Below are 25,511 nucleotides of genomic sequence, written 5' to 3'. Positions count from 1 at the left end.
GTTATTTGCTGTCTGGAGAAAACCACTTATATTACCCTTAAAAGTGATTGCTTTGCAAATGATAGGTTCTCTTTTTAAGTACATTAAGAAAGTAGAGGAAATTATGCAGTGACATATCTCTTATAAATTTCTCTTTTAAAATATGAGAAATGGAAACATGCAAAAGAAAAAAGAAGAGCTTGAATAACTACAGTTACCTCAAGGTAGATATCCTCATCAGCTACTTTATTCTACATTTTACTCTTTAAGAAATGAAGATTTTAATCTAGATAATTTTTTAATGCAAATATTTTCTATAGGCTTAATTCAAGGTCAATACTCAAGTAGAATATAGCATTAAATATACATATGTGTATATATATATATGAACTCTAGGAAAATCAATTTGATTTTACTAAGATAAAATTGATAATTCTGAAAGTTTAAAATGCAATAAAATTTCTGTAACCAGTGGGGTAGGGCCCACTACTTGAGCCATGTGTTTGTTCTCACAGTGCTCTGCATTAGCAGCAATTTGAAATTGGAAGCCAAAATTGGGACTTAGACACCGCTTTTCTGATGTGAGACATGGGCATTCTAACCACTAAACCAAACTCCTGTTCCTGTCCTATTTCATATTTAAAATAGTATCTGCCACATGGTCAGGTTTTAATAATATTCCTAATCATTTTTACAGTATTATAGAATTATTATTTATCGTTAAAATCTTGCCCACCCAGAGAGGTAAATTGTGGTCACCTTTGTCTTGTCCCACCATCTCCATTTTTAAATGCATACATTCACAGGTTATAGAGAGGCATGGATTTTGATACTTTTCAATACTCTTAACTCCTGTAGCAGCCTCAACCCCACGATTACATATAGTGACCTCTGCTTATTCATCACCTACATCAAAGATTTGGCAACTGATCCCAAGTAATTTTGAGCCACATGCAAATCATTTCCTAGGAGACTAAGTGTTTCTGCTGATTATCGCACTCAACCTACCTGCCTAACGACTTCTTGATCTCGTAGAAGCCATTGCATTTCCTCAGTATTTGTGCTAACTTTTAAAGAACCAGTCCTTTTTGTGACATTCTTCATCTTCTCATGTCTGCTCTCATCAATTTAGGACACTGTTGTTTTTGTTGACACAAACTAGATACTTACTGCATTGATTGTGCTTGTTGGCTCTGAATTCAGTATTTCTGAACCCTAATTCCCAACTGAAAGCTCACTGCATGACCTTGGACACATTATTAAGTTACTCTGGCCTCAGTTTCCCAATCTTTGGTACTATTATCCACCTAACATTGTCTCAGAACTAAGTTGTCCATATCATTCCTGGTAAGTAGTCCCGTTGCATTTTATATAAGCTGTGCTCAGCTCTCCCAGCACGCTAGCTGACAAGGACTTTGATTCTATCTGGAAGACTTATATTTCAGATAATTATAAAACCAAAACTATTTTTGGGAAACAGGAAACTGTATCAAAATGATAAGTAGAAAGGGTGATATTTAGGCATAAATAATTTGCAATAGAACACAATATATGCAGTGGGTTGCAAATCATTTATCATTTTACTGTAAATAATAGCTCACTTTCTTGATCTGTTCGGTAGCATATCAAGAAGAAACTCAATTGAAATAGCCTGTTGATGGAATTGGATTTTTAAAATATATTATAAATCCATTATGCTGAAATTTTACTTTTCGTATGTGAACTTCCAAGGTGAATTAATGGAAGCATTCCACATCAAGACATTTTGGGCTTATTACTTACTGTAATGCCTTTTGGGTCGCATTTTATAACCTCCATCAATTTTAAAATCACATTTTCATTCCTTAGGCTTTCAGTGGCATTTTAAAAATATGCCTGTTTGTTAATGTGGGTTGTTTTTATTTCAGGTATGAGGACTTTAAGGTACCCACACACACAAAGAGCTAAGTCCAATTTTTAAAAGCTAACTTCTTTCGGTGGATGAAAAAATGGTAACAACACAAGATGAGACTTCTGACTACTATACCTCAGAAGAGTCTGTTTAATATAGTGCCATGGAGCTACCTAATCTTTTCCAATTTGTTACCCATTTTTCTTTGTTATCTGTCTCGGTGATGTCTCATCTTTCCAACTGACTGCTACAGGCTAGCAATCTGTAACAACACTCAGTCTCCATCTCAGATATAATAAAAAAGGGAGGCTTTAAGATTAATGGCCCCAGCCATAATTATAAAGTCCCAAACCACAGACATTATAAGACCTTTCAAATTTTGCTCAGCATTGAAGAACCTGTGTCAATGGATGAATGTGAAAGTATTGACCTGCTAGTAACAAAAATATTGGTATATTCAATATCAGAAGTCTACTGTGCTTCAAGCACCATTAAAAACTACAGATAAGTAATGGCTTCTTCCCCTAAGGAGCTTATAAGAATTTGATCCATCTCAGTTTTCCCTTGATAATACTCATTTGTTATTAATTCACAGAAGAGATAGATCTATTATTGGAGCTGTCAAGTGGAAACCAGATGAAAGCAAAGGCTGTCCATGGGGACAGTACAACACAGAGATATTGGAAATTTCTTTATGCTCATGGTGAAATGGAACTAGTACACTGTTCTTCAAGTACTGACTACTCTGACAGTATAAAAATGACAAATACTAGAAGATTCATGTACTTTCCTTCCCTACCTGCTTCATCATACTGTGACTGAACCTTTCAGTGTGACAGAGCATCTGCATTTCTGCCCTCAGATACAGTTGCTTATACATATGCAAACACACATCTGGGGAAGTATTGCTTGAAGGTTGCAATGCATATGCAAAAAAAAAAAAAGATGAAACCAAGAGTTATTGAATCAGAGACCTGGGGAATGGCAGAGACCATCAATCCCATAATATTGACAGGTGTATACGAGGGGAGAAACCTGCAAGATTTGTAAGGGAGGGAATCAATGAGAATGAGAACAAGAGAAACTGCAGCAGATTGGCCGTAAATGAGAGACTTCAAAGAGGGAGATTTATATGAGAAAACTGAAAAATAAGAAAAATCCAGAGCTGTCTACATTAAGCCCCATGTGATATCCTTTAGGAGGAATAAACTCATTTTGTTTGAATTTTGGCTGTTGCATCATGTTTCCAAAATGTGACACCACTCAAACTCTAAACAAGTGGGTTTATGGTTTTACTCTTATGAATAAAAGTCATGGAGTGAAACAAAACTTCAGAATCAGTACTGTCTAATCTTTACTAATTCCAAGGTTAAGTCCATATGTGAGTTTCTAGCTCTGAAACATGCCTTGAAATATTACCCCCACCCTGGACATCGTCCATCCATACTAACCTCTATGAGGGTGTTAAACCCCAGTAGCAGATTTAGGTTTTGCTGGAACTGTGTTATTTGTGTCCTTCTTTGCTGAGGTGGGATTTTTATGCCAGGTCAAAGCATGCCAGGGCCTTTGAAATCCAACTGTTTCTGTTTGCCTCGCCTGTCAAAACACTTAGGGTGCCAACTCCTGGCTCCTTCTATTCCTTGACCTGTGGTGCCTCACTGACCATCTTTATTTGTAAACATTTCAGTTTCCACGTTATTTGATTTATTTACCACATCTTTACTGCTAACTCTTTCCAGCTCCTTGTAACTCCATAGTGTTTATTTTTTAAACCACTTGTTAAAAGTGTTATGTAAAGGAGAAGAAGGAAGAGAAGTGAGGGAGAAAGGTCTTTAACATCCTGGGCTGGGCCAGGGCAAAGCTAGGAAGCAGAACTTCACACAGATCTTCCACATGGGTGCACGGGCCAAGTACTTGAGTTGTCTATAACTGGTTTCCTTGGTTCATTAGCAGGGACCAGGGTCAGAAGTGGAGCGACTAGGATTTGAACCAGCACCCACATTTGAGACCAGTACTGCAGACAGAAACTTAACCTACCATGTCACAGTACAGCCCCTCTACAAAGGTCTTGAATATTTTTTAAATTTGTAATTTAAATTTTATCTTTGAATACTAGTAACACCCCAAATGCTTGCACTATCTGGAACTCTGTCAGATAGTAGTTGGAAACCAGAAACTCAATGAACTCACGGATTTCAGCACAACCAGTAAAATCTTCATCTATCGTCCCCGACAGCGTGCATCAACAGACATCAGAAGGCACCAGAGACATGACTGTTACCCAGAGAGGCACTGGTTTGGGATGTGGGTATGTCAAGTGGCATCCAAACTGCTTGGCCACTTAGCCATCCCTCATCCTTATATTCCTTTTAAATACAGTGTTGTGATGAAGTAATAGGACAAACCCCATGGATCTTTACTATGTACTTTATATCTTGTATTTTATTCCATTTAATTTTCCCTAACATTTAAATCATGTGGGTTGATCATCTACATTATATTAATGAGACAAGTCAGCTCTTAAAGATTTTTGTACAAGGTTCTACCAATTGTAATTGCTGGAACTTAAGACACATCAGAGTGATTTCAAAGATAATGTTTTATATACTTTACCAGCACTTGGTAAAAGCTTACAGTTTCTTCATTTTTCTAGCACCTAGTTCCTTAAGTGTTCACTTCTGTGAATACTGAGATAATCAAATGAAAATATTATAAACTGCTTACATGTCCAGTAGTATTTTTGGAATATCAAATTCCCTAAACTCTGAGCTGTAATTTCTTTATCATTTTCCACTTTGGATATAAATGACAATTACTAAAATAGATCTATATTTAATTGACATTTGCTTTATTCCTACTTACTGCTGAATTTTTTTTTAAAGATGTTATTGTTATTGGAAAGCCGGATATACAAAGAGAAGGAGAGACAGAGAGGAGGAGATCTTCCATCCGATGTTTCACTCCCTAAGTGAGCCGCAACGGGCCGGTGCGCGCCGATCCGATGCCGGGAACCAGGAACCTCTTCCAGGTCTCCCACGTGGGTGCAGGGTCCCAAAGCTTTGGGCCGTCCTCGACTGCTTTCCCAGGCCACAAGCAGGGAGCTGGATGGGAAGTGGAGCTGCCGGGATTAGAACCAGCACCCATATGGGATCCCGGGGTGTTCAAGACGAGGACTTTAGCTGCTAGGCCACGCCGCCGGGCCCACTGCTGAATTTTAATAAGTAATAGAACCAAAGTAATTGGAAATTGCAAGTGAGAAAATGGGCAGAGACAACAGTGTTTGGCTATCAAACATGACATACATGAAAATAACCACAAAACAAAGACAGAAAAGAGATTGATATGGCATGAAGGATAAGTCTTTGGCTCCGCTTAAAGGGTAAAATTTTTGTTTTTCTTATCTAGAGAATATGAGAAATAATGGAACTTATATGCATAAAATAGCTCACTGCATAAAAAGTTCAAAGTTCTCAGTAAATGTTAGATGATAAGGTGAGGTTGATAAGGTTATTGATTCTGTTTAGCTTGGATTATGCAGAATGATATATACCTTGATGTTAAAGGCAAACATCACTTAAAATTTTCTATACGAACATAAAAATAGAATGAAGAGATATGATGTGGTATAATGTGTCCAACTGTCACTTGCAACACTCGCATCCCAAGCTAGCGTCCTTGGGTGTAAAAGCTTTGCCTCTGCTTTTGATCTGGCTACTTGTTAAGATGGAGTCTGAGGGGTAGCTATGACGGCCCTATTGCTTGAGTTCCTGCCCCCTGTGTGGAAGATTCTCATGGAATTTCAAGCTCCTGTCTTTGGCCTGGTACAGCCCTGGTTATGGCAGAAATTTGGGGATTGAATTGACAGAGGAAAAAATGTATCTCTTTCCTTTCCCTCTCTCTCCTCTTCCTATGTCACTCTTTCAATTAGATGAAAATTAATGAAGATATCAAGAATAGTAACAAAATTAGAGATACTGACTTACACACGAGGGAAGTAGCAAAAATAAGATCACAATGGAAACTGAAATTGCGACATATATCAGTGACATATACACAGATACATTTTATTGATGAGTATATATTTGCATCAAGTGGGTATTTTTTACAAAATCTTGGATTGTGGGGCTGCTATTGTGGCATATGCATAAAGCCACTGCTCGCTGTTCCAGTATCCCCTATGGGCACAGGTTCCAGTGTATTTGATTTATTTACTGTATGGCCACTGCTAGCTCTTATAGTTCCTTGGCACCCTTCAGTATTTACTTTTTTAAGATTTATTTATTGAAAGGCAGAGTTACAGAGAGGAAAGGGAACAGGCGGGGAGAAAGAGAGAGACAACTGTATATGCTGGTTCACTCCCCAAATGGCCCCAACTTCCAGTTCGGCTCCCTGGATCTAGCTTTGTCCAGACTGGGATGAAGCGCCTGGCTCTTGGCTTTGACCTGGCCAAGTGCTGGCCATTGCAGCCTATCTGAATGTCAATCAGTGGATGAAAGATCTCTCTTTGCATATCCTTGTCTTTTTGTAACTCTGACTTTCAGATAACAAAATAAATCTTATAAACATAAACTGAAACTAGAGATTTCATACTTCTAGTTCTGTCTTATTTCATTCATCAAGTTCTTTAGCAATCAACATGATTATACTCCATAATAGGATATGTTGTCACTTTCAGATTTGTATCTTTTGAAATGTGTTATATTTCAAATGTTTTATACAATTTAGCGATTAAAAGGTCAAATATGATAGATGTGTAGAGGCCATTGGCACACTGCTAGAGCCAGTACATCAATCTGGATCAGCCTGCCCTGTACTTTTATCTGATGTTCAGATATGTGTGCTGTTAAACAAAAAATCCATACAACTATTTCAAATGCCAACAGTGTTTTCTAAAATAATATAATGAAAGACAAAGATTCTTTTTTTAAAAAAAGATTTATTTTTATTACAAAATCAGATATACAGAGAGAGGAGGAGAGACAGAGAGGAAGATCTTCAGTCCGATGATTCACTCCCCAGGTGAGCTGCAACGGGCCGGTGCGCGCCGATCCTAAGCCAGGAACCTGGAACCTCTTCCGGGTCTCCCACGCGGGTGCAGGGTCCCAGTGCATTGGGCCGTCCTCAACTGCTTTCCCAGGCCACAAGCAGGGAGCTGGATGGGAAGTGGAGCTGCTGGGATTAGAACCGGCGCCCATATGGGATCCCGGGGCGTTCAAGACGAGGACTTTAGCTGCTAGGCCATGCAGCCGGGCCCAAGACAAAGATTCTTTCTGACATCCAAATAATATTTCCATGATAGATCTTTTGAAAGAATGTAATGAGGTTAAGGATCATTTCATTTTTAAAAAGCTTTTAAATTTCAGAATAGTTTTAAATTTACAAAACAAAACTGTGAAATAGTACACGCATCTCATTTTCCACACACAGCTTCTAGTTTTAACAGCTTCTACTTGAATGATACAATAACTTGTTATAAACCCTATAGCACACACAGCCTCCCCTATTATTTAGGATCTTATTTTCGTATGTTTGTTACAGATTTTTTAGTCAAAATTCCTCTTTTCCTTCAACTTCTCCTAGCATAACACAGTCAGTGTTCTGTATTCAGACTATTTTTAGTCCCTACAAATGAGAGAAATATGGAGTATTTCTTTCTGTGTCTCACATATTTCACTTAACATGATGTCCTCCAGTTCTAACCATTTTAATGAAAATGACAGACTTTTTCTCTTTTTATGGATGTGTATTTTTTATGTGTATTTTCATTTAAAACTATGTATTTATCTCCTACTTGTACCCATATAGATGTCTGATAAAGGAAAATAGTTACATATCTGTGTGATGTGAGGTAATTTCCTTTCAAATATCATGTTATTTACTATCAGCCAAAGATGTTTAGGTTAAAATATAAAGTGAAAATACCAGTTCATAAAACTATATAGATTTCAAGCAAAATATGTATTTCAAATAATAAACAGCCACAAAAGCATGCATTTTTCTTTCTATATTTTTGTTCATTTTGCAATCTTTCTCATTGTAACAATGTCACAAGTGGTTCTGTTGCCTTTGAGCACAATTAAGAGTCTACACAATTGTGCGTTTCAATGCTTTTTGTTATTCACACAACAAACTAGAGTAAATTTTACTTAGGAATTATTCACATATGTTCAATCACATATGTTCAATCACCAGTCTCTATCCCTCTCCCCGACGGTATTAGACCAGTGCCGGGCTCTCTCTTCTGAAGCTGGGAGTACTTGAGACAGTCTTGTTCCTACAGATTCTAGTTGAGGACAGTTTGCCTATCCAAGTGTGAAGCCCATTTTCTGGGCTCAGTTTCTCCAGCACTTATCAATCTCTCAGGCACTCATTCTCTCTGGTACCTGTCTTGTATCTCCTTGTAGACCTCCTGCAGCTGGTTGGGAGGACCTGGGTGGTGGCAGAATGGAAATTATCTTGACTATTAACTCAGTGACACATCGGAGACACAGACAAGTCCTGACATGTGACTAACTATTGCTACTTAATCTAGCAGTAGAAGTTACACACTAGTTAACATTGCATTAGATTAGTTAATGTTTCATACATCTCATATACAGGTTAAACAACACATTATATCAGTTAATATTGCACAGAGTATATTTTAAGGGGATAGGTTACACACAATAATATATTTTAACAAGTTTTGCTGTTATGCTCATCATAAACATGTAATTGAACCCAAATCAGTCATGTTATTGGGAATATGGAATAGCAATGAGTCCGGAAAGTCATTAAGATGTGGCACCAGAGAAAATCAGTTAAGCATATCATTTGGCCACAGAAAAAGGGAGGGAACCAAATGGGTGGAGAATGAATTTTTATGCTGTAAGAAGGGCAAAGGGTAAGAGAGTAGTGGGCCAGCTGGAGAAGAACAGAAGATGGTCATGGAGATGTGAGCAGAAGGCTTGTCAGGCTATCAGGGCTCAGAAAGGTGCTCAGTTGTTAGTTTGGAAGAAGTTAGATTTCGTGTAAAGATCGCTCTAACATACTGGGTAAAGGATCTAAACAGCCAGGTTGAAAGTAGCACACCATTCATTGGATGGCCATATTAACCCAAATAAGTGGTGATTTTGGCCTACGTTACAGGGATAATGGTGCAGGTAGTGAGAAACGATCGGATATGTATTTTGGAGTTAGCCACAGCTGCCTGTGTAGTCAGTGTGAACCTGTGTCGTGAGAGATGAAACTTAAGAGTGACTCAATTTTTTTAGCATGAGTTTCTGCAAGCACTGCTATTGGCTGAATCGCAGGAGACATTACAGGGAAAGTGTTTTGGTGAGTGCAAAGAACAAGGATTCAGTTTTGGAACAGGAGATTTTCAGATCTCTGCTAATCACATTGTTGGAGATGTTTTGGAAACCAAAAGGAAATATTCATTACATTCCACTTGGCTTGGGCTGGAGGTACAAATGTAGTGGCTATCAGCCTAGAATGATCATAAGAAGATTAAATGAGTACAAGCAGATAAAGACTTTGAATCTATCTGGAAGGACCGCCAACATATTATGAAAACAACGGTCTATGCACTGCAGACCATAGTCTGAAAATACTTCAGTGTGCTATTGGTGGCCATGGCACACTCACAGTACTGGATGGATCCTTAATATTGCTGCTGGTAATTGCAAGCAGCAGACACATCTTAATTTAGTCTTTAAGTTTTCTGGAAAGGTTTTTCACTTTCTCCAGACCCTTTATTAATATGTTCAAAAGTGCATTTGACATTGCTGGAACTAATTCAGTTCCCCAGTAGGTGAAATTCCTATATTTTAGTCTCTGCTAACAGTTCTAAACAGTGATAATTACTGCTTTTCCAATTGCTTGATTTAGAAGAAATGTTTGACAGTATCATGAAAGTTTTAGATTTTCAGGAAAAAAAAACATAATTTTGAGCCATTTTAAAAGTATGACTTTTCCAAATGCTTTTTTTTTTTACCTTCTGATATTATTTGCTTTGAAGATATTGCTATTGATTATAGTAAACTGAAGGAGTTTAAAGGTGTATTGGGAAGAGGGTAAAAATATAAATAATAGAAATAATATTCAATGCAGTATGGTACCAATTTTTTACCTTAATGGAAATAACATTCTTTTACGCTTTCCATGTTCATTTCTTTTTTGACATATTTAGTAAAAAGAGTAAGCCTCCTAGTTACTCATTCTTATGATCACATGAGTGTATCTATACCTGTAAATGCAACAATAAAAATTTCAGGTTCTAAATAAACCATTGCCAGTTTTTTTTATAACTGAATTTGTATTGCTATGGTCAGTCTAATTGATTCCATGTGTAAAACGGTTTTGCAAAAGTATGGTAATACAATAGTTAGTTGCCTCCATTTGTGATTTAAGAAGCTTGGGAACTATGGCACAGTCCCTTGTTTCCCAATCCACTGTGGCCCAGCTTTCTCTCTACACCAGATGTTTCTGCCAGTGTCATTTCTCCTATGGATCAATTTATTATTATTTTCTAATGTCTCAGGAGAACTGAAAAGTGTGAGAACATTCAGCTCCTTAAAACCTTTGAACAAATCTGTGTGTCTCCTACCTACTACGTTCTCCTGTCTGAGGTGGGACTGGCTTAGAAGCTCTGCTCTGGAAGCCTTAGATTAGTGAACTGAGCACACAGATGGGGTAGAGAGAAGCATCGCAGACTCAACGATACATTACTTACTTTGTTTTAAAATTCATCATTGCTAAAGATTCATACTGTATGTTAGTAAGGTAGAATGACAAAAAGAGGAGGGGTGAGACGGAGGTTTCTGCGCTGTGATTCACTTCCCAAATGGTCAAAGTGACAAGGTGTGGGCCAAGAGGCTGGACCTCCTGCTGAGTTTCCCATATTGCTGGCACAGGGCCAGCTTCTTGGACCATCTGCTGATTTCCCAAGTGCATTAGTAGGGGGCTGGATTGGAAGCAGAGAAGCCAGGAGCACTCTGATAACAACACTAGCATTGCAGGTGGCAGCTTGATGTGCTGCTCTACAGTGCCTGCCTCTACAACTTATTCTGATCATGCAAGTACTTATGGTATTCTAAATCTTTTACCACCATTGCTTGACCGAATAACATATTGGTACTTGTAGAAATATCAACTTTAATGAGTTTCACATTGCCAGTTTTTTTTTTTACAGTGCAGTAATTACTGAAAGTAGTTTGAACTAACTCTTGATTTAACTTACGAAATGAAAAAATTCAACTCTACATTTTTCATATTGAAATTCACCTTTCTAATTAGTGGAAAAAACTTCCCAATTTTTTTACAGATTATCAAAATACTAAAAATTAAACTTTCCATTTAGCAATTAACTTTCAAATGAGTGAGCAAGATAGGAAAATAAATTGGAACTAGAAGAAAAAGCTAAAGACCATTTACATAACAAAAGTGTGGGGTTGAATAAATCCAGGACAATTAAAACTGTCACAGAACAAGGAAAGTGTTAACATCTGATAAAGGACAGCAATTCACATAACATGAATGTCATCCCTGTGAGATCACTCAGTGAAATCCTATTGAGACATTACTGTCATATGAGCATCTTAGAATAATTTAAATTTTAAAAAGCCATCAATGAATTTTTTAGTGTTACCAACAAAAAATGAAATTTGGAGGAAGGATGTCCACAAATCAAGGAGAAAATATTGACAATAGAAAATTGTTAGAATTTTTTTACATTGTCTAAGAGTTAAAGCTTCGTTACCAAGTATATGACCAGAAATAACACTTAAAACATTGATTCAAAATATGGCCATGCTGATCACAGAATTTAGAAAAATATGTGAAGCCATATTTCTCCCTTACTCTTTGTCATCTTGAAACAATTAATATCAGACTCTGGTGTTGCAGGGCCTGGACATTTTACCCTCCCATTTAAGATGCTGGTGTCCATATCCAATATTGTTATGTCTGGGGGTGGATTCTAAGGTTTCACTCCTAAATCCATCTCCTTGGTCCTTGTGCCAGTAAAGACCTAAAGGTGTTTTGATAGCAGAAGTAATCAGATTCTTGTGTAGGTAGAAAACCTAGACTGAATTCCTGCCTCCTGTTTCAAGCCCTTAGCCAGTCCTGTTATTGTACGTGTGTAGAAATCAGATCTCTTGATTTTGCCCTCCTTCTTGCCATGTCTGCCTCTCGAGTATTTTTTGTTTGTTTTGATTTGTTTTGTTTCAAGAAAAACATAATACATAAAATTACAGCTTCACCCAGAACAAAACCAGCACCTTGCACAAAATAAAGTATGACCAGTTAATTTTAGGAATGATGATGACCTGAAATCGTTTCTACCCTTCAGGTTAAACTATTTGTGTTAGTGTTAAAACTTCTTGGCCAACACAATACTACCTATACAAGTCAAACTCACACAGTTATTAATGTTTTCAAGATACTTAATGAACTTGCATTCCAGCTGCAGTGTCTTACGCAAACCGTGCTCAAGAGACCTTACACTATCATTATGGTCCCAAATGACTGTGCTCATCCATGGCCCTGTGCCATTTTCATTCAGCCTACAACTGTCCTTCCTGCTCTTCTTCACCTGTACAAACCAGGATTCAAGCACAGCTGAAATGCCAACCCTTCTGTAAGCCTTGCTGCCCTCCTTTCTCTATTCTGAATGCACAGCATATTTAAGAAATATCACAGTAATAATGATTATTTGCCTATTTCCATACCTATTTCTAGACCCTGAACACTCCTAGAGGGCAGAGCTTTGGCTTACTCATCCTTTTTATGCCTTTGCTAAGAAAAGGGACTGGTTTAACACAAACTTTCAATAAATGCTCCATTCCCCTTGTTTGAATTATATGGTCATGAAAAAGGCTATTCTCTTATGTCCTCCCCCAGCAAAAAGATTTTTAAGAGGTCAAGACTAGCAGTTTTTAAAAGGACTGAAAGTACAATTCAGGAATGCAGCTGCATTGCCGATGGCTGGAGGCAGTTTGGGAATATCATCTTTTATGGTAGCTACTGACTTCAGATTGTGTAACTCTTCAACTGTCCTGGTGTATCACTTGCAGAAAGCATTACAGCAATAAATATTGAATCCCATTTCTGTTGATAGGCAGTCACAGGAACAAGCAGAATTCAAGCATGAATTTATGACTCTTAAAATTACAAAAGAAACTCATGGACTCCAGTCCCTAAAACAGAATGCAGAAGCTGAAGTGTTAGTTATGTCTGTTGGACCAGCACACAAGATGAACTTGGTTACATTCTAACTTGAATGATGAATATTGCATTGTCAAAACAGAGATTACCTGTAAATTAAAATGGCACTGATTTGTGGAACTTAATTTAAGAGATTAAAACAGTTAAAAATGACAGAGATTTTGTTGTGTTGATTATCTCGTCTCTTTGAGTCAGCATGACAGGGAGTATTAATATGAATGACTGCTATTATGGGAAATACGAGGTTCTTTATTTTGAAGTGAAAAGTGACATTTTCTCTCATAGTTTAAAAAAGTTATTGCAATAAACAATCAGATCACTTAACAAGTTGAGATATGGAAACCGGCAGATTTGGGCAAAACATTGCTCTCATTTACATATTCTAGTATTTGACTAATCTATTTACTGTCTTTATTAAAATGTAGGACACTCATGGGAAATAAACTTTATAAAACTCATCCACACTATAATATCAATGACAAGCAAGTATAAGGTCTATTTTCCTCATAAAATTAGGTCTCCTAAGAGATACTGCATAACTGAAAAATAAAGAGCAAGAAAAATTCTTAATAAGACATTCAGCTCTAGATAAAGCATTTCTACTTCTGTAGGAGGCACACGAACAGGAACCTTTCAGAGGCTAAACTTATTCTGTTTTCTGTAATGTCCTTGGGGGTGATTCCATTTTAGATTTCACAGATAAATCGTTGTCTAAGGAATGCAGTGTGCTTCCCAGCCATGAGGCATTACACTAGAATGATCTAGCTCAACTTGGTTAGGTCTAGGAGGCCAGGGGACTTTTAAGAATGTAAGTTTTCTGGCTTTGTTTTTACTTCAGAAACGTTAAACATTAGATTCAGTAGCGTCGGAACCTTTTCCTTTCAAAATAATCCTGAATTAATTCTCTTTCTATGAAGGCGTTCACCATGTCTGTTTCAGTTAGATAAACTTATCTCTAATGCTTAACTTAGTTCTTTCTACACAGAACAAATTAACTGCTTATGAAATAATTATGAATAAATGGAAGAAGGGGATGTTTGAAGCAGAGATTGTAGAAAATGTTGTTGTTTTTCCTACGTAGGTGGAGAATAGAACCCCTTCATCTACCGTATTATCACCTTGACAGTTTTGTATGGAAGAAATGGTGGAAAAAAAAGACTAAAAAGAACTTTACAAACAAATGGGTCAAGAATATTCTATAAAGCTACACTGTCCAATTATGCACAAGAGTTAAACTTAGGTCATAAGCTTGAAACTGAAGTTAAATGGGTTAATTCAAAATTAACTCTGGTTAGAAACGTAGATCAGATATTGTGACATTTACTTAATTGAGATGATTCAGTGAAAACAAAGTTGTACCATTTTGAAGAGTCGAAGTTGAACTGAACAAATTAACAGATTCCAAAGGGATCTAAACCCTACACGAAGACAGGGCTGGCCTAGCAACCATTTGTGGAATCTGGTCCGTTCAAGAACTTCCAGTGCCTTTGTGGTAATCCAATTCAGAACTGTGAGGGCCAAGTGATGCCCTATCTCCTCATGGCTTCCAAAGGGAAAGAGAAAGATGGGCTACTTGGAAGCATGGCAGTTGTGGCAGACCTCTCTTATCTCACTAATGAATACGTCCGGTTAAAAAAGATGAAAAATAGAAACTACAAAAAAAAAAAACCCTCTCATTATACCAAGTAGTTCTCCAATATCAATTTCATCAATTTTGTGTGTGTGTGTGTGTGTGTGTGTGTGTGTTTATTGATGGGGGAACACTTTACCGCTTTTTCCCAATATGTAGTATTTGCTTTGACACATTTTGAAGAATCTTAAACATCATGTCTAGTAATATGCCTTTTTTTTTTATTGTGTCTAGTAGAAGGTCTCTGAGTGCTGAATCACAACTTCAAAGTCAAGACGTTATAAAAAGAAAAAAGCCAATTAGATGGGAAAACTGAGAACATTAAATGTCTGTTGATTCTGCTTAGGCTTTCCTTTCGTTCATTCTTTCCAGCCAGATATCATTCTGGTAACACAGAATAAGCCTAAATATTTTATTAGGCCTAAACAAAATTAAAGAAGTGATGGATTAAGTGGTAGACCATGGTAGTCTTCTCCTATCTTCAATTAACAGGCTGCTTAACGAGTCTATCGAAAGAATATTATCACATCTAAGAAAACACCTTAGCATTAGCTACTTTCTCCTTAAAAAGTTTGTACTCCCAAAAGTTTTCATTGCTTCCCACTTGGTGTTGCAGTCCTTTCTAATTTCCGCTGGTATAAATCAATTAAGATTTATTAGCTTTGTATAAAGGAACTCCAGTAAGTTTTTAATAATAATTATCATTATCACTGATTAAAGTTATATTGTTCAGGCCAGATGGAGTCTTTTTCCTGTCAGCTACAATGAGCTTGCATTATGTAGTTATAATGTGTTTAGATCTCAATAAACAGATGGTACAGTGACAGGCTATGATACACTGGCGATGTCAGCAACAGTGCTTCAAACAGAATTGCTTTAAATAGTCTCCATTACAGCAAGAATCCCAACACAGTTAAGTTAGCTGTAATTGAGCCCTAGCATTGTCTTAATTTAGAAAAAGTATGAGATGCATCCAAAAGATTCATAGAAAATAAATTTTTTTATTATGTTTTAATAATCTCACTTAGTTGATTAGGGTACAAAGGGTCAAGGGCTACAGGGTGAAAGTGGGTAATACCATTGTTTCTACACTAATATTATCATTTTTCTCTGTATCTGGGGACAGGGAAGAAACAAAGGGGAAAGCCCCACCCAACCTCCCACCCATCCCAGATCCCCAATGGGAGGCGAGCTCCGAGGGTCCTGCTCAAATAGTTTTGATAGTTCATCAGTTCTGGATTGCTGCCAATCTCACAGTTCCAATCGTAATGAAACCTATTCAGAATCCACTGGCTGACAGTCTCTTCATGGTTGGGGTTCTAAGATCAGCAGTTCAGTTGGAGGGATCTCCAAAGAAACTTCATCTGAGATGATCCCAGACCTGATTCTTGCATGAGATTCATAGAAAATAAAATTTAATGGTAAATTAATTTTGGTAGAAGAAATACCTTGCATATGGAATTCTTTATAATTCTAGAAACTGTATATTATGAGTGAACCTATGAAATTAAAGAATAAAATCATTTCCCATGATTTCTTCTAACAGTCTTTTGGCTGATTCCTTATAGAATTTCTCTCTGGAACAATGATCAAAACATACACCCACATATACCGGCAGTAGATGCTGTATTTTGCCACTACAGGGGGTAGAGTTTGATACCTGAAAGTACAGAATGTATCAGTAACATTTTTAGAAACAAATATTAAATAGGTAAAAATAAAGCTTTCTAAAAAATTAAATTTTTAAAAGATTTACTTGGGTATTTGAAAGAGTGATAGAGTTTAGAGTGGGAGAGAAAGAGTGAGAGAGAGAGACACATTCTCTGGTTCATTCCTCAGATGGTCGTAAGCCTCATTGATGTCTCCCACATGTGTGGCAGTGACCCAAACATTTGCACAATTTTCCACTGCTTGTCCTAGCCTCTTAGCAGGGAGATGGAGTCCATTGCCCAGTTAATTCCCCAATGCCTACAGTAGCACTGCTGGCCCAGCACAAATCCAGGAGCCTGGATTTCTATCAAGATGGGCAGGGACAAAGGAGTGAGCCATCGCCTGCTGCCTGCTAGTGTTTCCATTTGTAGGAAGCTGCACTGGAATTGCAGTAACTGGGACTTCAATCCAGGCACTCTGATATGGATGAGGATGTCTCAAGTAGCTAACTAACTACTGCAAATGTACCTGCTCTTTAATTTTCAGTAACTGTTAGTTTCTGTGATCTGTGAGCTTTGGAAATTATGACAATAACAGTGTTCAGTAGTCAAAGTGAATGTATTTAAAATAATTGCTTACATATTTCTGAGAAGGATCACATATTTCATTTATTGAGTTTTCTAATAAAATTCTGAAAAGAGTTTTGAATACCAGGTTATCCCTACATTTGACATATTTTGAACATTTACGTTTTGGCGCTTTAAGTGAGCATGTTACAGGCTATGAGTCAAGCCTAACACAACATAAAAATCCTTATAAAGGAGCAAGAATATTTCATTTGAGGATTTATCGCCAGTCAAAAAGTAAAAGATTAGAATGTGCGTAACCTTTTCTGTTATCTTTCCTCTTCTCCAGGTGGGCGTTGCCATAAATCCTGTACTGGCCGATGCTGGGGACCCACAGAACATCACTGCCAGACTTGTAAGTATTCAAAAGTGAGAAAGTGTGTGTTTGAAGTGGCCAAGGAATCTTAATAATTGATTCTTTTAATACATCTGGTCATCTAACACATCAAAATGAGATTTTTACCTCCTTCTGATAGATTCACTTCCTCCCAAGAAAACTGCCTCGTATTATTGCTTTCAAATGACACATAATACATAATTGCTTCTTCTATTTCTTTGTGGTTTCTAGATTAATAATCTCAACAGCACAGTTGTGGTGATATTGCTATGACTTCAAAGTGTGTGCATCACTAGACGTGGGAAATCCAAATGTGTGCAAAATGATGATGACTCAATTTCAAATGAACTGGGTATCTCAATGCCTTTCCCAAGTGGTAATATCACCATTCATTAGAAAAAGAAGGGATGCTGTGTCCTTCTCTCTTCCAGGCAGGCTCAATTCTAGGTATAAGGATGTCCAGTATGTGAGTTACGGGCGTAAATTCACATTTACCAATGATGCATCTTGCCTTAATGTGTATTGTCTCTTGAATTAAGTGTGACGTTAATTTGACACACATTTTGGTAAAATATTTAAAAACTAGAGTTTGTTTCAATGAAAGAAATACAAAATAGTAGCTTTGTTGTTAGCTGCTAAAGAAAATATGTGTATGAAAAGGTGTGTTCCCAGTAATCGATGATGCCTCTAATTTTTTTCTAAATTCATGGATTTTGTCATTTTCAAAATTCAAAAAACATAAAAGAACATAATGTATCTGTGGTTAACCTCTGTCCCTCAACCATCCATAGTCAGCAATCAAATTGGTTACTGTGATATAGTCTTTGAAAGAAAATGGATGGGTACCTAAGGAAATGTGGATAGTAACCCTCAATTATTCTACTCAGTTGTTAGCATGCTCGGCATGTTGTGCCACAGTTTCTTTGATTTTTTTCAATGAAGATTTATGAATATGAATTATTTGTAGTATTAATTCCTAGACACAGAATTCATAGGATGATAAACAAGTGTATCTGCTATTCATATGTAATGGGAATTGACTACCAGAGACTCAGTAGCACCTGAGCTATGTTTAGCACTTGTAGGGGCAAGTGAGTGGGGATACTGAGACAAACGTTGTGGTGAGCGTTGGTGCTTTTGCAATGCTGGGGACTTCTGAGTCCTTACACCAGCATTTCTTTATTTCCCTTCTTACCCTGGGCATTCTTCTCTTGACCTGACTCTGCTGGTCCTGTGAAACCTGCTTGGTTGCTGCATGATCATGGTGTCCTGCATGTGAGCTTGGTTGTTACCCACATCCAGGCTGGTTTCCACTTCACATAGAACTCACTCACCTGTAGGTGTTCTTCCATCAAGGTTATGATAATTCTCCCATACCAGCAGAGTGTCTGAATGCCTGTTTCTGTCTCTTGGAAGGAAGAATGCATTCTGAAAGTTTGGGACCTTTATAAAAGAGTTAAAGGGAAAATAGTATTTCAGAGTAAATTTTAATTAACTTATTTAATAGAACTAATGTTTTAATGGCAGTAATGTTTTGACAGGAATTTTACGCAGAATTCTAAAGTAAGCTTGTATAACTAACTGCATCGGATTCATTCACCACACACTGTTTGAAGACACGATTTCAGTATCAAAGAAGTTCAAACAGTAGACAATGCTTGTAGACAATACAAAGATGACATTGATGTGCACACTTGCAAGAATTCTAGATCTCTGAAATAAAGAATAATTATTGTAAGGCTATGAGACAAGGCGACACACAACCATGGAAATCAGTAAAGTGTTAGGACATCCACTAGTTAATTCATGGCAAAGAAATTGTGAGATGTCTAACTTGAAATAGAATTTTTTACTGAGTAACTTTTTACTTACTTTATAAAGAGATCAAAGAGGCTTCCTGGAGGGCTACTCTTGGCAGCCACTTTGGTGGGATTGTGGAATCTAAGCCACACCCCCTTCCTTTCCCTCAGGGAATTGAGGGATTCAAGTTAGATCCAGGGGAATGAATGTGTTTGTGTTTGGGAAATGCTGGGCAGATCTCTTTCTTCTGAGGGGTGGAGGGTTATATGAAGCCCTATGGCTGTGTTATTACTCTAGGACTTTCTCCAAACCCTGGCTGACCTCTCAGCACTATTCTGAGTTCTCTTTTATGTGCTTCTTGCAAGTATTTCCAAGGTTGATTGTAGAACTGAGCTGGCAAAGATGAACAAATCTGTGCCACCTTTTCCAAACCAGAAATCCTGTATTGTCCTTTTACTAATATACTATTGGTAAAGAAAATTACCCTGTTATTGTTGTCATTTGTCTCATCCTATATGTATTTTCATAGAAAACAAAATTCAGCGTTAAGTTGCATATGTGTATGTTTTCACTTCAAGTTGGGGGGAAAATCCAGCCTTTACCCCTGTTTTGTCTTAATGCAGTGATTTCTGCATTGAAAATAAACAGGAAAAAAGATAAACGGATTTTCCCCAATTTGGATTGAAAGTTAAATTTTCCTTCAATTCATATGGTATTCACAATTCTGAAAGTTTAGATTCATGCTGGCCCAAACTTGCAAATGCCATGATTTCCACAAATGTTTCTTACTGTTTTATTAGTCAGCTTTGAGGACATTAGGTAGCTCTCTGAGAGCCAACCTCCACCCCCGGACAGACTCAGTCTCTGTACCTTGGTTCTCTGCAACACTCCGCACTTGGTTACTGGGCAGTGTCTTCAGCTGCGGGTGATTTTCACCTGATGGGGATATTTGATAGTTCCTGAGCATTTTTGTTTGTTACCAGATAGGGAAGAAACATTTACTGGCGATAACAATACTGCGAAACATCCCATAATGCAAGAGAGAACCTTTCCCACTCCCCCCATCCTCCCCAAAGAGGAACTTTTCACTGCAAAATGTTAATAGTGTTAAGCATTGAGTAGATAATTGGCTTAGGCTGAACCAGTCAGAGGTTTCCCTAGAAAAATTAGAATCAGGATCCAGGTAACGCTTTCGTTACCTTAGAAACATGAACCTGAAGAGGTGCGAAACTAACTTAGGTTTCCACTTTCAAAGCATTTGTGTGAAGTGAGGTCGTCGGGGACTCTGAGGAATCAGGCAGCTGTGCAGAGTTAGAGGGCAGGTGAGCAGTGTCGGCCCCAGGTCCAGCTGCACTGCCCTCCTCCAGGACCTTAAGATGCAAGACATCCTCACCTGCATTTGAATGGGATTTCATTGCATGGGATTTGTTACACAGGAGAACGGTAGGGTCTGCAGCTGAGTTCACCTAGCCATAGTTCGTGTATCACATCATCAGATTGAGAATCTTTTAGTGTATCTGATTTTTGAGCCTATACATTATCATCACTTAGAATTGGGTTTCTGGTTACTGCCCTTATCCTACTGAATTTCTCAAATCTAAATTCAGGGAACATGTGTATGCATTTAACACTTGATTGCACAAGTACAAATTTGAGGAAAATATATATTAACGTTGAGCTTTAGAGCGTTTTTAAAATATTTTAAAATTCACTTTCACAGTAGTCCTGAAAGTTAAAGTGAAAAGTTAGAAACCTTATTTTATGTTTTGAGGAAATCTGAGCTAAGAAAATGAATAAAGGATTTGTTAAATTAACTCAGTTTGTACCTCAGATTTTAACCTAATGCTTTCAAATCCCAAGACAATAGTGTTTCCTACATAGCACATGAAACTATTTGATTGTAGAGGTTATTGGATATGACATTATCTGCACAACACAAATCCCAGTTAATTCCACTTCCTAACATGAGAAAATGACTTCGTTTTTCTAAATAATGGTTACCAATCTCCAAAATTGAGATAATAACTACACTTAACTCAGATGCCTTCTTTTGTCCTTGATGAAGCTCAATTCAGCAGTTCAGTTCAAATGCCTAAATACTTTGGTTATGTAGTAATAATACCATACATTTTAACTGATATTATAATCAACTTTCAGAAAAGTTCATTCATTTTCAGCTTGAGATAATGAACACAGAAGTCTCCAGTGAACTCTCATGACACCTGCTGCTGGTAGAGTGAGGAAGAGGCAACTTGCTCTTGACATTGCTCTTGTATGCTCTCTGCTTGTCTGAGCTACTGAAAGATACTTGCCCATACTTAAAAGAGCTCAGAATCCTGTGACCAAATTTATTTAGGAATGAATCAAAGACCTGACTTCTAGAATTACAATCTTTTTATTAGAGAATGAGATCTTGAGAGATTTCATAATATTACTAGATGTTCAGAGATGCCATAGAGCTATGATATACAAATCAAAACCTGTTAATGTGCAATTTTCTAAGCTTCCTTTTAGATTTCCAATGGCTCTTTTATTTACTGAAATGCACTTATTACAGTTAGGCATCTTTTAGAGGCATTTACAACTGAACCCAGACTCAACTTACTAAACATCAGAAAATATGCCATCAAAGTTCTCAACAATTTTTTTTTTTGCTTTTGTTGAATGGCCTTGTAAAAGTTCACTTTAGAGTCTGAAAGACATAGTTTTACATTATTTAAAAAATATTTCTTTCCTTGGTGACTCAGATAGTTCCCCAGTGAGGGTTCTTCTGGAGGTATGCAACTTAATGACTTGTCATACGTTTACTTCTATTTTGTGAATATTTTCCTTTGCAACTTTCTGTGTGTTAGGGAAGGAAAGAGAAATTAATAAAGAGCTGCCACCTCAGCAAAGTAGCTGCAGTTAAAATCTGTTTCTTGTGGCCATTGCTGTGGTATATTGAGGCTTTTGCATGAAGTGCTAGCATCACATACAGGTGCAAATTCCAGTCGTGGTTGCTGCAGTTCCAAACCAGCTCCCTGCAAATGTGCCTGTGAAATCAATGGAGGATAGCCCAAATGCTCTGGGGGAGACTTCTGGCTTCTGGCTTTTACCTAGCCTAGCCCTAGTCTTTGTGGTCATTTGCGGAGTGAGACAGAATATGGAGGACCTCTCTCCCTCCTCGTCCTCCTTCCCACCCGCAATCAATGTCTATAACTCTTCCATTCAAATACAAGAAATAAATCTTAACATATGTTCTATTCACCTGACATTTCCCCAAGCTATGTTATGCTTATAAATATGCTTAAAGTGGAAGTGAAAAGTTGTGGTGAAGACTGAGTTGGCTCTAGGCTAAAGAATAAGCTTGTGATAACGACTTACTTTTTACGGTCAAAGGAGACAATGAATGTTGATAGCAGTTGAAAGCATCACTGAACAGAGATGTGGGAAAGCAGGGATGCCAGTCGTACCGAGGGTAAGCTGGAGTGGAGGTGTGCAGGAGGAAGAGGCTTTATGTAGTTATTTTTAAAGCTTTATTTGTTTATTTGAATGTCAGAATTACAGAGAGAGGGAGATACAGAGAGCGATGGGAAGAGAGAGAGGGCCAGAGAGATTGATTGTCAGCTTTCCATCTGCTGATTCACACTTCAGAAAGCCATAATACCCAGCACTGGGGTGCTGAGCCAGGCTGAAGCCAAGAGCCATGAGCTTCATCTGGACTGCCGTATGCATGCAAGAACCCCCAATGCTTAGGTCATCTTTCAGTGCTTTTCCCAGGTCATTAGCAGAGAGCTGGTGTGGAAGTTGGTCAACCGAGACTCGAACTGGCATTCATATGGCATGTCATTGTCACAAGGCAGCTGTGTTATCCACCATATCACAGCACTAAGCAAAGTTTTTTTTTTTAAAGATTTCATTATTATTGGAAAGCCGGATATACAGAGAGGAGGAGAGACAGAGAGGAAGATCTTCCATCCGATGTTTCACTCCCCAAGTGACCACAACTGCCGGTGCGCGCCGATCCCAAGCCGGGAACCAGGAACCTGTTCCAGGTCTCCCACACGGGTGCAGGGTCCCAAAGCTTTGGGCCGTCCTCGACTGCTTTCCCAGGCCACAAGCAGGGAGCTGGATGGGAAGTGGGGCTGCCGTGATTAGAACCGGCGCCCATATGGGATCCCGGGGCGTTCAAGGCAAGGACTTTAGCTGCTAGGCCACGGCGCTGGGCCCTAAGCAAAGGTTTTAAACATAATGAGAAGGTTTGGATTATTTATAGTTTACTGAAATGGAAGGGTAATATAAGTTCGTACGTGGACTCACTATGCAAGCTTTCCAGACAGATATTTTAGTATAATTTACTGACATTTTGCAGCTTGTTTTCTCGGTAGTTTGGTTATCACAGTGGTTTTGATTGCATGTTCAATACTTTAAGCATAATACTGTTCCTTTGTAACATTAAAAATGTTCAGAGTGTACACTTGGGAACCAGAAGCTGTTTTTTAAAATGCTGTTCTAAAACATAAAATAAATTTATATAAATTTTTCAAAATAATCTTAGGCAGCCTAAAGAATTTTATAAATATTTATGTAAATAAATTGAACTTCTAGAATCTAACCAAGTGTGAGCTTTGTTTTATTCATGTGTCTGATTTTCTGAAGTGACTTAAACTCATAGAAATCATTTTTGATGTTAGAGCATCCTGACCCAATAAACTTAACAAGAATAATTCTTTCACAGTTGCAAAGGGTCAAAATAGAACTTATGCTGGGGTACTGAGAGCTGTATTACAGGTGGAGCAGTAACTCAGACTGGAAAGTACTTTTAAGCTCAGTTAAATTGTGGTTTCTTGGCTCCACACTGCAGCTTAAGTAAATTGATTCAGTGGATTAATGTAGTCATGTCAGGGGAGACAAACTTATCTGCTATGTGAAGTCTAAAGCTTATAGAAATATTATTTAACAGGCTTACTGGTAAGAATGACAACTCTCTCTGTTCTTAAGTGCTGACTCCTAAGGTCTGAGCTCTGTGGGTTGAGGTGCGAAAGAGTAAGCTCTCAGAAATAAATAATAATGATTAAGGGAACCATGTTATCTCTGTCCCTACAAGATATATGAAGCACATTTATCTCATTTAAAATAGATACTGCATGTCCTGTTTTATCTTCTAGTGCAGAATCAGGGCTGCTCTCCAGTCTCCTGTAATCAGAAAGGTGGTGGTTTTAGTTCATACATCCCTTTTGTGCTGCTACACTTGGTGTCATCTGCATTTTGAGAGGAGAGAGGAAAAGCACATACCATAACATCACAATGTGATTTTCCCGTTTGCACACGTTGTGCGTTACAGTAGTTATGATTGTCTATAGCTGTTTGATTACAGAATTAAGACTTCCTAGACTGACAATCACTATGATTACTCAGAATCCTCTTCAGTATTTTAAGTTGTATTACAGGTGACATTTTTTGCTTAGATATTAAACAATATAATCATACTTAATTGTGTGTTAAAACTTATTTGTCTCCTAGAACAATATATTATATCACAAAAAAGCAAAAATCAGTGCTTTAATGAAATAAACAAATATAGTTGTGTCCATTTAAATGTCTACTAAATAATTAAAATAAAAACATTAACCAAAAGAAAACTGGGAATAGAATTTGCCATGTTCTTACTACAGTATTCTTTCTAGTCAGATGTTAGTAAAATCTTTTTTAAAAATAGAGTAAAATGAAATTAATACAAGATTTATTTCTGTTATAAATAATTGTAAATAGGGATATTGCTACAATAGTAAAATAAAATCTTGTTCCAAACAGTGCTTTAGGTTATATATTGTTTCTATTGCAATCATTATGGACTATGTTAGAAAAAGAATTATTTAGCATTTTTCTCAGTAATTGATTATCCTTGGGCATGAAGAAAATTAACTTTCAAGAGTTGCAATAAATTAAGCTTCACTTTAATAATGGAGGGAACCCCGAAACCTTAGCTTGGCTTACACATCTATTCATTCTTATGACAAACTCCAGAATATTTACTTACATATTCTCTTTTGTCCCAAAATGTTTGTGGCACTGCTTTGAAGTGGAATCTTATAATCGAAGGAAATGATTGTATTTCTCCTCAAAATTTTGGCAACAACACTGTGACAGCTCTGCATTCAATTGCGAATTTTATATGAATTATCCAAAAGTTTCCTATGGGTTATAAACCAGCATGGCAAATATAAAGGTTATAAACCAGTTATGCTCACAAACATGCCTACATGTATAAATTTGCTAACACATAATTGTATTTACAGGCTCTGGAAAAAAGGTTGTTCAAAAAGAAGATGCCGAGGTAGTAAATATCCAATTATAAGCAGAGAAGAGCAAGTGGGAACTAATAGGAAATGAGAAAGAGCTGAGCCAGCAGCC

At 37.4% G+C, this 25,511-nt stretch overlaps 1 protein-coding gene across 4 annotated transcripts in view; it reads left to right on the top strand.

The window, feature by feature from the left end:
* The window catches only part of ERBB4 (erb-b2 receptor tyrosine kinase 4), a 1,037,128-nt gene that overhangs the window by 674,421 nt on the left and 337,196 nt on the right, over positions 1-25,511 (top strand). For all 4 annotated transcript variants that reach the window (XM_058664956.1, XM_058664954.1, XM_058664957.1 and 1 more), the window contains exon 5: positions 17,271-17,336. In XM_058664956.1, coding sequence (XP_058520939.1) covers positions 17,271-17,336 — 66 coding nt within the window. The remainder of the gene's footprint in view (positions 1-17,270; positions 17,337-25,511) is intronic.

This window comes from Ochotona princeps, chromosome 5 (genome assembly GCF_030435755.1).
Source record: "Ochotona princeps isolate mOchPri1 chromosome 5, mOchPri1.hap1, whole genome shotgun sequence".
Classification (NCBI taxonomy): domain Eukaryota; kingdom Metazoa; phylum Chordata; class Mammalia; order Lagomorpha; family Ochotonidae; genus Ochotona; species Ochotona princeps.
This window is presented reverse-complemented; position numbering and strand designations above follow the sequence as displayed.